The sequence below is a fragment of the Danio aesculapii genome, chromosome 6, assembly GCF_903798145.1.
Source record: "Danio aesculapii chromosome 6, fDanAes4.1, whole genome shotgun sequence".
NCBI classification, from domain to species: Eukaryota; Metazoa; Chordata; class Actinopteri; order Cypriniformes; family Danionidae; genus Danio; species Danio aesculapii.
Window position 1 is genome coordinate 55,267,256 of NC_079440.1, and position 12,413 is coordinate 55,279,668.

At 37.1% G+C, this 12,413-nt stretch overlaps 1 protein-coding gene across 1 annotated transcript; it reads right to left on the minus strand.

Moving 5' to 3' along the window:
* Positions 1 to 493: 493 nt before the first annotated feature.
* Positions 494 to 12,213, minus strand: sdc4 (syndecan 4). Its single transcript, XM_056460549.1, has 4 exons — positions 11,982 to 12,213; positions 5,290 to 5,493; positions 4,263 to 4,461; positions 494 to 2,149 (listed from the first exon to the last, which is right to left on the minus strand). Exons 1-4 carry the CDS (start codon positions 12,039 to 12,041, stop codon positions 1,989 to 1,991), a joined length of 624 nt encoding a protein of 207 aa, XP_056316524.1. The 5' UTR covers positions 12,042 to 12,213; the 3' UTR covers positions 494 to 1,988.
* Between the last annotated feature and the right edge of the window lie 200 nt (positions 12,214 to 12,413).

Consider the following 12,413-nt stretch of genomic DNA (forward strand, 5'->3'; position numbering starts at 1 on the left):
AAAATATTCGAAAAACACTACAAAACGCCCGTCATTAGCATGAGGTTATCATTTTTACATTCACGTTGATGTAGCTCACACACACAATGTTAACGAGCTGTTAAAAAAAAAAAAAAAAAAAAAAAAAATATATATATATATATATATATATATATATATATATATATATCGCTGGTTCAGTTGGCGTTTCAGTGTGGAGTTTGCATGTTGTCCCTGTGTTGGCGTGGGTTTCCCCCATAGTCCAAAGACGTGTGGTATAGGTGAATTGGGAAAGCTAAATTGTCGGTAGTGTATGTGTATGATTGTTTCCCAGAGATGGGTTGCAGCTGGAAGGGCATCCGCTGCGTAAAAACATTTGCTGAATAAGTGGGTGGTTCATTCTGCTGTGGCGACCACTGATAAAAGAGACTAAGCCGGAAAGAAAATGAATGAATAATAACTTTAAGATCCCCCTGAGAACACACGGGAAAAGAAAGCTCAAGACACCTTCAAATGGTTATGTGCATAAAATAGCTTTATTTTCAACAGATCAGAACCTCCATGCAGAAATCAATGATTCATTGACTTCAACATTAGATCAGTGATTTTTTTTCTTCTTTTTAATCTGGATGTGACCAAACAAAGCAGCAGAATTTCTCTCTCATTTTATGCCATGCTAATGCACAGCTCATTCACGATCCCCTTAACTAATCCAGAACATCCTTCTACAAAACATAAATAGATTCAGCTTAAAAAGTCTAAAAGAAATAGAAACTCTTAAAAAACAAATCTGTTGAAGGACTAACTGCCTTTGAATTCTTGCACTACTGTATATAAAACAAATCTAAAAAATAAAACCAAAAAATAAAATAATTATCACATATACAACAGCTGAGATGGGGGAGAAAGACCCCCGACCTGAAGGCAGGCAATAAAATATGACAGTTAAATTAATACCAAAAAAAATAATAAAGGAATTAAGGACATCTACAAAAACACTGGGGAAAAAAAATAGTTAGTACTAGCATTGGTCATCATTCTCCAACAAAACATTTTCGTAATGTTTCCAAAAGATAAAGATGCAAAGCATCTGCGTTTCACATACAGCTTTTACAGCAAAAGCGAATACCGGGATGAGATATAGGAACAGTAAAAACTGATTTTGGCATTTAAATATTTGGTAAATAAAAGGCTGTCAAGAAATGGCTAAGTACCAAAGTTTTACATTTTATTCAATGGCTATATACAGATCCCTGGATGCACAAAGTCTGTTTGCAGTGAACTGATTCTCAAATCAACAACATCTGTACCTGTTAAAGTAGCTTAGGTGACCGTAGTGGATCTATTCTCCCATATAAAAACCACCACAGCAATGACATACAGACATGCGGAATGTACCATAACACCATGGTTGAAATGAGCGCACGTTAAAATCTAGTACAATGACTTCAGGTTGTGAATTTAGTTTCGTACACATACTGCATGCCCTTAATTTGGTTTCACCTCTGTTTTTAATATGCAAATTAAAAAATGTTTTACAGCACACAGATTTAAAAACAAAGACATGTGATGATAACGTGAAAGGCTACAGTAACCACCTCCTCTGTAGCACCAATCGTGACTGTTTATTTAACGGGTGGTTAAAACGGTAAATCCTCAGCCTTTAATCTGTGAAGGCTCCATTGCACCATTTAGTGTTTCGTTAAAATAAAAAGAAAAGAAAAATTGGACACAATGAGCCGCGTGATGAAAAGGCAATAAACTTGAAGGGCGGGTGCGAGAGCATAAAGACACCAATATCTTCTGAGTGGAGCGGTTTGGCAACAGACGCTTATCCCTCCGAGTCACTTTAATGTTTGGATGCAAATGTCCAGTCAGAGTGAAGTTTTGGTGTGAGGTCCTCCGGCAGTTTTGGTGTTACATGAGAGGTTGGCGGCGACCGTCCAGCCGAGGCACTGTGTGAGCTTATAGTTCGAAGATAGAGAGAAGGTGTGCGAGGGTGCGGATGCTCATGCGTAGATTTCTGTGGTTGGAGCTTTTTTGTAGATGGGCGTCTTTCCCAGGTCGTAACTTCCTTCGTCTTTCTTCTTGATGCGGAGAACGAAGTGAACGAGGAGGACGATGAGGAGGATGGCGAAAACCAGACCAACTGCTCCGCCCGCAATAACAGCTGGAAATCAGAAATAGAAAATGACTACGTTAACATGGACATCAGTGATCTAATTACTTGCTTTAATCTGATTAAGACAATAATATGATTAAGGTGTTTACGTGAGTTGCTTTTTGAATGTTCCATGATCCAGTTTTACATGTTATAGCACATACTTCGATTAAAGTCGTTGGCCACCAAGCTATCGACATTTCCTCCATAGTTTCTTGTATTTTTGGATGCTTAATTTTTAATGTGTCGACTTTAACTGCAGTTTGGCACTTTCACTTTCATTCAGGAACATTTCATGCATGCCCCCCTGACAAACGAGATATTGGATGAGAGTATGAATGGAAAGAGTGTTGTTTTAATGAAGTTTGATACCGCACACCGCGTGGGGGGGGGAACCCTCCGCATGCAGGTGCAGGTGGCTGTGGTCCTTCACTGACTCGATAAGTGCGGAGTATATTGTCAAACATTTGCGGTGTTTACATGTCTGTACTGCACTTCAATAATGTGACTGAAATCTTAATCTGTTTTCTGTTTAGTTCAATTATTACCTTAATCGGATTAAATTAAACAAAAAAATAAAAAATAAAAAAATAAAAATCTCTGTTTACATGGTAGACTCTTAATCAGAGTATTGTCTTAACCGTATTAAAAATGGATTATTGGTGCCCATGTAAACGTACTCAATGCGTGAGATGCATAATTTACGGTCAAGTCTAGATCGGATACACAGCCGGCGGGAAGTGCGATACGCACATCAATATAGCAGCATTTTTTATGACACTGTATAACAATAATTTATATTTTTACAGTACTGTGATGGTTAGGTTTAGGTTTTGGGTTGGGGTAGACATAAATAAAATACAATAAATGAGAAAATTTTATAAATATCATAAATAATTCTCGTTAACTTCGGGTCGCCACCATATCTGATCTAGCAACAAGCATAATCTACAGACACATATGGGCTTGATGTTAACGTCAAAATATAGAACTGAAGTTATGCGTGCAATTAGCTATTAGCTAGAGTTGCTATTGTTAACTAAAATTAAGTTCAAAAGCGTATTTGAAGCTAAAATTACATTCAAATTCACAAATCTCCCATTCAAATTCTACCAAATAACTACTGGATGTAGTTGTGGCTTATTTTATATCTAAAGAAAAGATATCCAAAGATGCCTTTTCAAGTTGTAAAGAAATCTGTGTTTTTAAAACTAATGAAAACAGCAGAAGTCAATGATTTATTTTATTTATTTAGCCTGACATGTTTACTGCTCCAAAATAGTTGAAATGTTTCTTAAAATAAAATAAATTGTGCTGATTGGAGGGAAAAAGTAGTTAAGCCAGACATTTAAAAGGAACTTATTTCAGAGCAGGAATCCATGATAATGGACCCTTTTCATACGACTGTTATGATGCATTAAATGGTCATCCATCTTAAATCCTTGAAAGTTTTTAAATATTTAGATTTTTTTTAATGTATGTCCATTTAGATGCGTTTCTGATTGTATCATATTATCTGTGCGTCAAATTACAAAAAAATGCAGCTTCTATGGGGCTGAGAGTAAATTTGGAGTTATTTTCTCCTCTGGCTGCCATTTGTTGTACTCTCCGATTCACTGTGCTTTAACTTTACCCAGTTATGACGCCTTCTGCTACTGAGAAACCTGAAAATGTGATACCGTGAAACTGATATTTTTTTTTGTAGGTTATTATACTGTCTGAATCTTATATAAACCAATAAAAAGAATGAATAAGTAGAACATGAACCCATTAAAACATAAGAATTTTGGCCTAAAATGTTTCTCATCATTTGAATTCATAAATGTTTTCCTCTTTCCACCTTTACATTTTAATATTACCATTCATTTTTTTCCCTCTCCTTGTCTGCTTGGTGTAGTTTGATCTACTGAATCATCATGTGACTCCAAAAAAATTAAAGTTGACCAAAACGTTTGCATTCTTTTCTCTCTCTCGTTTGAGTCGTTTTTTTCCTCCTTGATTTTATGAGTGTGTATGAGTGTCTTTTTTTTTATTTTATTTTATTTTTTTTAGAATTATTCAATATTGATATTAAAAGAATCACCATTTCATACATAAATGGTTAATAACAGTATGTCCTCACCTGCAAGCACCTCTGTGTTGTTGAACAAGCTATCATCTCCAGCGTGAGTCATGAGCACATTGCTGTGAATGTCCAAGTCTTGGTTTGGTGCTCCACGCAAGAAAACTTCATTGTTTTCAACCAGAACCTTCTCATCAACAGTTGGCTCTGGTGCAAACGGACCCTTAGCATCAGGGATCTGGTTATTCAATAATTCATTCTGGAAAAAAGGAAAATATTAACATCAAACTTTTTGCAAAACAAATAAACAAAAAGATAGCACATGCCTCATGTGAACGTTTTTCTAACCGTAACTTTTGTAATTGGTCTCATGAATGGTAAACATGTATAAGAAAGTAACGTAATTGCAAACAGGACGTGACCACAAGTAAGGACTTGTGGATCAGAGAGTGAGTCAAGCCTGAATGAGTCACACTGTGATTCAATTTAGTGAGTCAATTTGGCTTTAAAGAATCATACATCAGATGACCCTAGTTAAACTGCAATTTTGTTACATGAAAGCAGTGAGCAAAATGAAACGCACGTATGTCTTGAATACTCATTTACTGCGACAACATAAAATTTTTACTTAAATGGATAGGTTGATTTGGGCTCAACGCAAAATGAAAATGACCTTACATTACTCTCTGTTGAACACAAGAAAAGATACACTCAAAAAAAGTGTTTACTGCGTGTTCATACTTATTTATTATGAGTTGAAACTACTTTTCATAAAGTTTTTTAAAAGGATTTAACTTAATTTGTGTTGGGACAACATAAAGTAATTATGTGGAACCCACCATTTATGCTGGTATCCATCGACTTATTATTATTATTATTATTATTATTATTATTAATATATATCAACTATTGAAGTCGAAGTTATTTTTTTAAAATATCTTTTGTGTTTAACATGTTTTGAAAAAAAAACATGGAAATAAAGTGAAAGAAAAGTAAATGATGGTGGACTTTTTTTACTTCTGGGTGAAATAATATTAAATTAAATTATTAAATTATTTTCTACACCAACTAAATAGTCAATAACTACCTCAAAATCTTCGATCACATCTGCAAACCCAGAGCCGGACATGTCATCGTAATCGTCTTCATCATCTTCATCGAAGCCATCCTCATCGTCAGTCTGGTTTAAGTCGGTGAACTCGAAGTCTTCATTAGCTGAGCTGCCGGAGGACTCCAGATCCTCAAGGGGCGCCTCGTTTTTCAGAGGTACCCAAGTTTCAGTTTCTCGTACCTACAAAAAAGAAATGGCATACATTAGGAAAGCAGCTTAGCCATTGGTTCAAAGGCCAATCATTCATTAAATATGTACATATTCAGTACCTTGTAATGCAAATCAATGTAAACACAGTGCACTAAAGGAAATGTCACAGCTGAGCGACATAAGAATGACTTAAAAAGAAAACTTTAAATAAAACTCTTCTTTTACTCCATAAGACTCGTATTAATCGTAAAAAAACGTATTAATAGTTAAGCTGGTTACGGTCCAAACTGCTGCCATCATGGTAATTCTAAGAGCACACTTAATTTAATTAAGACACACCAATGCTTTTAATCAGGTTAGCAGAGCCATTTGGCCAAGATCTGCGAATGGGCTTAAAACAATTAATGAGCTAGGCCTATTAGCACAAGAGGAGGAAGTAAAACTGATTATATTTTTCTTTATTTCTTCTCTTTGTCTTTCAACAGTCATCCATTTTCATCACCATTGAAGGACATTTCTATTCTGTTCTGAATAGTGGACAATTGTGATCCACACATTACAGTCAAGAGTGGAGGGATTGTAATACAGTAAAGGGAGTTGAGGAGGTAAGAGGCAAGTTAGTGCAGGTTTGCCACTATTGTGTAAAATGACGAAAGAATTCATTGGACAGGGGCTGAGGGTCGTTATCGGTCTCGCTCGCCTGCTTTCTGTCAAAAACAGATTTAATCGAAACGCAACTCACTGAGAAGTCTCACATACCGGGAAATCAAAAACAAATCATAATGCACAGGTGCCTACTCAAACCAGCTAACTTCGTGAGTCCACCTTAGACACGTCTAACACGCCTTATTGACGATTTCATTTTAAGATTATCTTAAATACAGTATTTTAAGAAGAAACGTTTTGTTTAAAATGGCTGTGAATGATAATAGAGAGGGTGGGGGGGGGGAATAAAAATGGAGACTGGGAGTGGGGGGTTGACTCATTTTCCAGGAAAACCAGGATCAACGCCACATGAAACTGCAAGTCAGCTCTAGCCTGCTCTGTTGTTCGAAAATAATAAAAGAAAAAGGGAGAGCGAGAAACAGAGAGCGACTGAAACCACAAGAGGGTGTGGGGAGAGAGGCCGACATACTTTATGGTTTTCAGCCTTACTGTGCTGTGAAACCCCACTCCAAAATCCCCCAGCATTATGAAATGCTCAGCTTCAGGGGAATAAAAAAAAATACACAGAAAAAGTACAGCAGTATAAGAAAGTACAGCAAATACCCTCGTACTGCGAGGAGGTGGTTCAATTAAACCAATGCTTGAATTCCCATAAGCAGGCTACTTCTCAGTAATTGTATACAAATCACGTGAAAGGAAATCTCACAGACAGAACTAAAAGCTGTAGTCGGAGATGTACTGCAAAAGAAAGTCCCTGAAAAATCTCTCGAATGCGATGCTGGAAATAAATGCATTTTAATTTCTTAGAAACAACCAGAAAACCCCCCAGCAGCATTTTTTAAAACCCCAATAATGAACACAATAATAATAGTTCTTAATAATAATAGTTTAGTTCCCCCAAAATGAAATGGTCATCATTTACTCGCCCTCATGTCATTTCAAACCCGTATGACTTTTTTTTTCCACACAAAAGGAGATGTTTATCAATGTTCATGCTAGCTTTTGTTCATACAATAGATGGAGACGGGCGCTGTCAGGCTCTAAAGAGGACAAATAGCACCATTAAAAGTACTCTGAAAACAGGTTTGAACTGAAATTTTAATTATTCCTGTCGTTATCCAATTTGCACATTGATTTGGCGCCTGTGACTTCAAATAGAGAATCATAGAGGTTAAGTAAATGAGTAAAAGATTGATAGTAATAGTGTCTGAGACTGTCTGATATGATGACGCATGTCTAGAGGTACATGCTTTAATACTGAGCTGTAATGCCCTGAAAAAAAAAGCCTGTGTAAATTAACCAGCTTAGTAAAGCAGGCCTTTGTCAGGACTAGCAAAGCTAGGAGCAAATCCGGCCATCTGCTTACAAATGGTCTGGCATCTGTTGCAGTGAGTCACAATGGGAGAGTTAAGGAGAAGATACCACAATCAGTGACTCATCCATGACTGTGGTAAACTGGAGTGATCAGGTGATTATTCAGTGGATGAGTTTAAAGGCCAACATCGGAATACCCAACAGCTGTTTTGCGTCTTAAATTTACACTTTGTGTATGAAAAGCCATTGGTAGATCAACAAATAATTGGAAATTTTGTGAATTTTCACCTAAAATGTGGATAATGTTTGCAGATAGTGTCTGAGATTCATTGATGATCCACTGAAGCCATGGTAGAAATATTATCGGTCATCATCCATGTTGGTTTGAAGATTCTCCTTGTTGTCCTTTCAGGTCACAACCAATTACAACCTCAGTCGTCAACACAAACAGCTTCTGTTACTCCCACCAATCGGATTTAGCCATGCATTGTGTCATCTGATCTCTTCACGAGATTCTCCTCATCCGGGACACAGCTAACGTCCTACTTTACACACAAATGCATGCCAGGAGAATTCCTTCCACCTTCGCGGGAACTATTTATAGTTGCATTTTTCCTTCCTACACACCCAGCTGAATCTCCAGTGGAAAGACTCACCTGCCTGCTAAACGATACGTCATTGTTCAATCACACGCCACCATTCTCACCCTAACACCTGTTCAAAGCATTACGGCATGCGATGGAAACAAGATTGGACTTTTCCTTTTAAATCCACAACTAAACCAAATAAAAGACTATTCAATGTGACTGTCGTCAGCCTCTATTCTCTCCTGCAGGAAGTGCGATCACGCTTTCCTTCTGTCTGTTGGTGGCTTTTATTAATGAAGCTTCTCACCATAAGTCAAAGCCTGTTTAATACACAATGAGCCGGTCTGAATAGCCCATACACGCAGTATTGTGAGGTTAGGGCCTGAAAACATGAAATCTAGAAACTTCCTGACAACAGACCTTTCCTGACCCTCTAAAACCTGGAGTTAAGGAGAATTTGATTGGATTCTGGAGTCAATAAAGTGCTAAATATGCTCTTGATGGCTTTCAATAGTTTTACAAATAATCATCTCTAAAGAATTTAAACATTGCATGTTAACACATCTATGTACAGTGAACAGGGCTTTATATTGACTTTATACATAATTTTTACAGCTATTACTTCGAGCACAATAACACAAATATATAAAGAAACCCTATGGAAGTAAATATAGTATTTTAAAAACAGCCAATGGAGAAGTATTGAATTATTACAAATATGCCTATTTGTTTACATTGTAATCTAATGAAAAAAAAGTATTTAGCAATTGGTGTCAGAAAGCAGATATAGGATTTTGACACCATTTAATAAATGTTTAAACATAATATCTTCATTTTATTAGCTGTGAATAAGCAACATCAGCCAGTCTCTAATAAATCTATTAAAAGTGTATGTCTACAAGAAAGCTATACCCCTACCATACATGACAAGACCTGCAAAAGAGCATTCTGACTGCATCTGAAAAATACAAAGACTCTGGAAAACAACTTGAAAGGTAATCCAGGATACTGGAAGCGGTGTTATTAGAAGGGAAAGACCACCACATGTGTTGTAGGGAGATCAATGAGGTGATTAGACTCTCAAGTTTTCTTTAACTCGAGTCTGAAGAGCCGAGGAACACACAGACGGGTGTTTATTTGAAGAATGGGTATTTTCAGAGAGCACAAACATTTACACGCCAGGGAAAGACAAAAGGCTAGATGGAAAAGCCATTGCTTAGGGGGAGGGTGCTGTCCACAAAGAAGCATTACTATAGAGTAGTAAAGCTAACTCAGAAGAAACCCAAATGCTAATATGCCATTACAATCTAACCTCAAATAAAAGCATTACCTCACTAACAACCTGGAAAAAGATACAGAACAACTCAAGAAAGTGGAACTGGTGTTATGAAGGACAGCTGGTGGCTGGTTATCAGCATTTCCAAGTAAAGCCTGTCTGGCATATGGTTAATAGCTCCACGAGCAACAGAACTGGAACAGTGACGATGTGGTCTGCTAAACGACTCTAGAACACCCTAAGTCCCTTTACATGGCCTCAAGATATTCCTTTAGACTTGCGCAACCAAAGAGTACAGCACAAGGCAATGCATTTGCTGAAGTACACATTGATGCATACAATAAACGCAGAATTCACAAGTAGAATCGCTGTAATAACTAAAATTCCTTTTTCACCCAAGCAAACAAAACCCTCTCAACTCTTTGCCAATGTTCCACTCTCTAAAGCCATTTAACAGGCCAGTGGACAGCAATGCAGAAATCATTATTACATCCTGGTGAAAGTATTTATCGTGTTTAGTACATTACCTTTTAACACGCTTTCAGATGAGCTTTGCACTCCTAAATAATTAGATGGACAAAATAATAGCAAACTTACTTTTTATCAGGGTTCATACATATATTAATACTAAAATTCCATGACTTTTCCAAGACTTTCAAGTAAACTTTCATGACCTAATGTTTCATGCAATGTCAACATATGCATGGTAAAAGAAAAATGCATGGCATGTTAAAATTTATTTCAGCATATCACAAAACATGCTACAATCTATTTAGTTTCAATTTATACTTATATCTATGTGAAATTGATTTAGATAATGCTTATACTGTGCTAATGATTTAAGAGCATGTGATTGGCCAAGGACAGAAAAGAGGAAAATAACCTATATTCAAGTATACAGATATCTGTTTTCCATGACTTTTTCAAGACTTTGTGGGTTTTTCTGTTTTTCCAAAACTTTTCCAAGACTTGGAAAATGCCATGTAAAACTTTCATGACTTTTCAATGACCGTATGAACCCTGTTTTATGCAAATCACCTCATGCCTAATTCAGAACAAGACTATTAGCAAGACCACTATAATAAAGACAAAATTTATGGAGCAGGATTTTTTATGATTAATCCATTAATAGTGTGACAAAATATTGTTATAATATGATGCATTCATGTTTAGTTGTCACGTTATACACAAAAACTTGGCAGGTTATTATGATCACTGCCAGTTTCTTTTTTTTTTTTTGGCTATTGTCAGTCTTACCAACTAGAGATTACATTATTTCAGCCAAGGCAGTCAAAGCTGTGCTTAACTATTCAAATATAACCAACCCAAAGGCCATAATTGCAAATACCCACTGCTACTTTGCCTATTACTGAGGTTTAAAGTGTCTATGTCATGTTGAGTTTAAGCCACACAAACTTGTCCAGTGGCTGAAGAGGAGGGTTCTGGATGAAAGAGGTGGACCATTTAAATCCGCCGAAGTGTGTGAAATCCCAAAAGAAGGGCTGGTCAAGGTCAGGAGGGGTCAAATTCCTCAGGAAAATGCAAAAGAATGGAGCGGGAGGGGGATGAAAGGAACGCAGACACTTCTGCATGATTTTGAGGAATGCTGCGGCCTTCCCTGCCTCGAAGGACAAGGCTTTTGGTGCGTGTAAGCTTGTTCCCACATTCCCACTCGAGATTAAATCACACCTTCTGCTGTGTGACAAACAGTGCAGCTAATAATCTGTTCTATAGCTTTATTTCACAGTGGATTACTCAATGTTACACTCTAAAAGCTTCAGAAACGATCAAGAAGATGCAGACTCAAGACAAAAGTTGCATCTGTTGGCGTTTAAATCTAGATAAAGATCTACGCCAACACCTTTCCAAAGGTCTGTGAGAGAATGGAGGGTTTGGGCTGAAAGAATTTGCATTTTGACTTGTGCAAGGGTGTGTGTGTGTGTAGCTGACTGACCGAGCAAGCACACTGGGTGGCATTTGTCTTCTATTTCAGCTCCAAAGACATCTGCAGCAAGCCATTCTTTTGAGTTATGAAAGAACTGGCCAACACAAAGCTGTGGCATCCCATTCACAGGTGCTTCAGTGGGTGATTCCATAATGAACAGATGGAAAAGCAAACCTCATGGACTGAACCATAACAGTGGAAGGAATCCAGTCTAATCAAACGAGCTTAAAACAAAAACCCTGCAGGCAAAAACTGTCACATGAAAGCCAATGCTACTCAATAGACCATTCAACAAATAAAAATGTGTACTAGTTTGAACTGGTTGGGTGCCAAAGCCAGAAAATTACTCTCCTAAATACATTAAGGTTACACACAAACATACATTAACATAGGTTACTACACGAAATTCTTCCTTTAAACGTTTATTTGAGGTGCGCGCGCATTGCTAAATCCGAGTAAAACTCATCAGGTTTGGCATTTAAGCCAAAAATAATACTCTTAAAAACAATTCGGTTGAACATATAACGTTTGGCTTTACGTTAACTTAGAAGCGTTTGTTGTTTCAACAGGTCTGTTGACAAAGCTAACGCTTTAGCTAACTCTCTTATAACCTTTATATTATGAAGTTTGATTGATCACATAAACTATTTGACTCGATAGCTCTTTAACTCAATTTAACATTGGATATATGTGTGAACATCGTAATAATACACACGACAACATTACTCACCGATTCAGCGAAAACAGCAGCAGCCGCCGACAAAACCAACATGAGGTAAACTTTCAACATCTTCTCTTCAATACAAGTAGCCCGGGTGAATAAAATAGTTGTCCGTTTTGGAAATAATCACTTATATAAATCGAAATAAACCGCTCCTGGTTTCGTTAATCCTTTTTGTATTCGATTTGTTGAGACGTTTGAACGCGAACTTCTTGCTGCTGTCTTCTGTGTTAATACGCAGTATTCCTGTATAATGATTGATCGCCTTTGGTTTTATTCAACCCCACTCCAACTCCGCCCATCTTTCTCATGCAGCCAATCACGGTTGTGTGACGTAACTTACGGAAACTCCAGACCGGACGCAACAGGTTTACAGCGAGACCGAGAAAAATGTAAACAGTTGAAATACGCGACGACTAAAATAGATTTAGCCTAGTATTT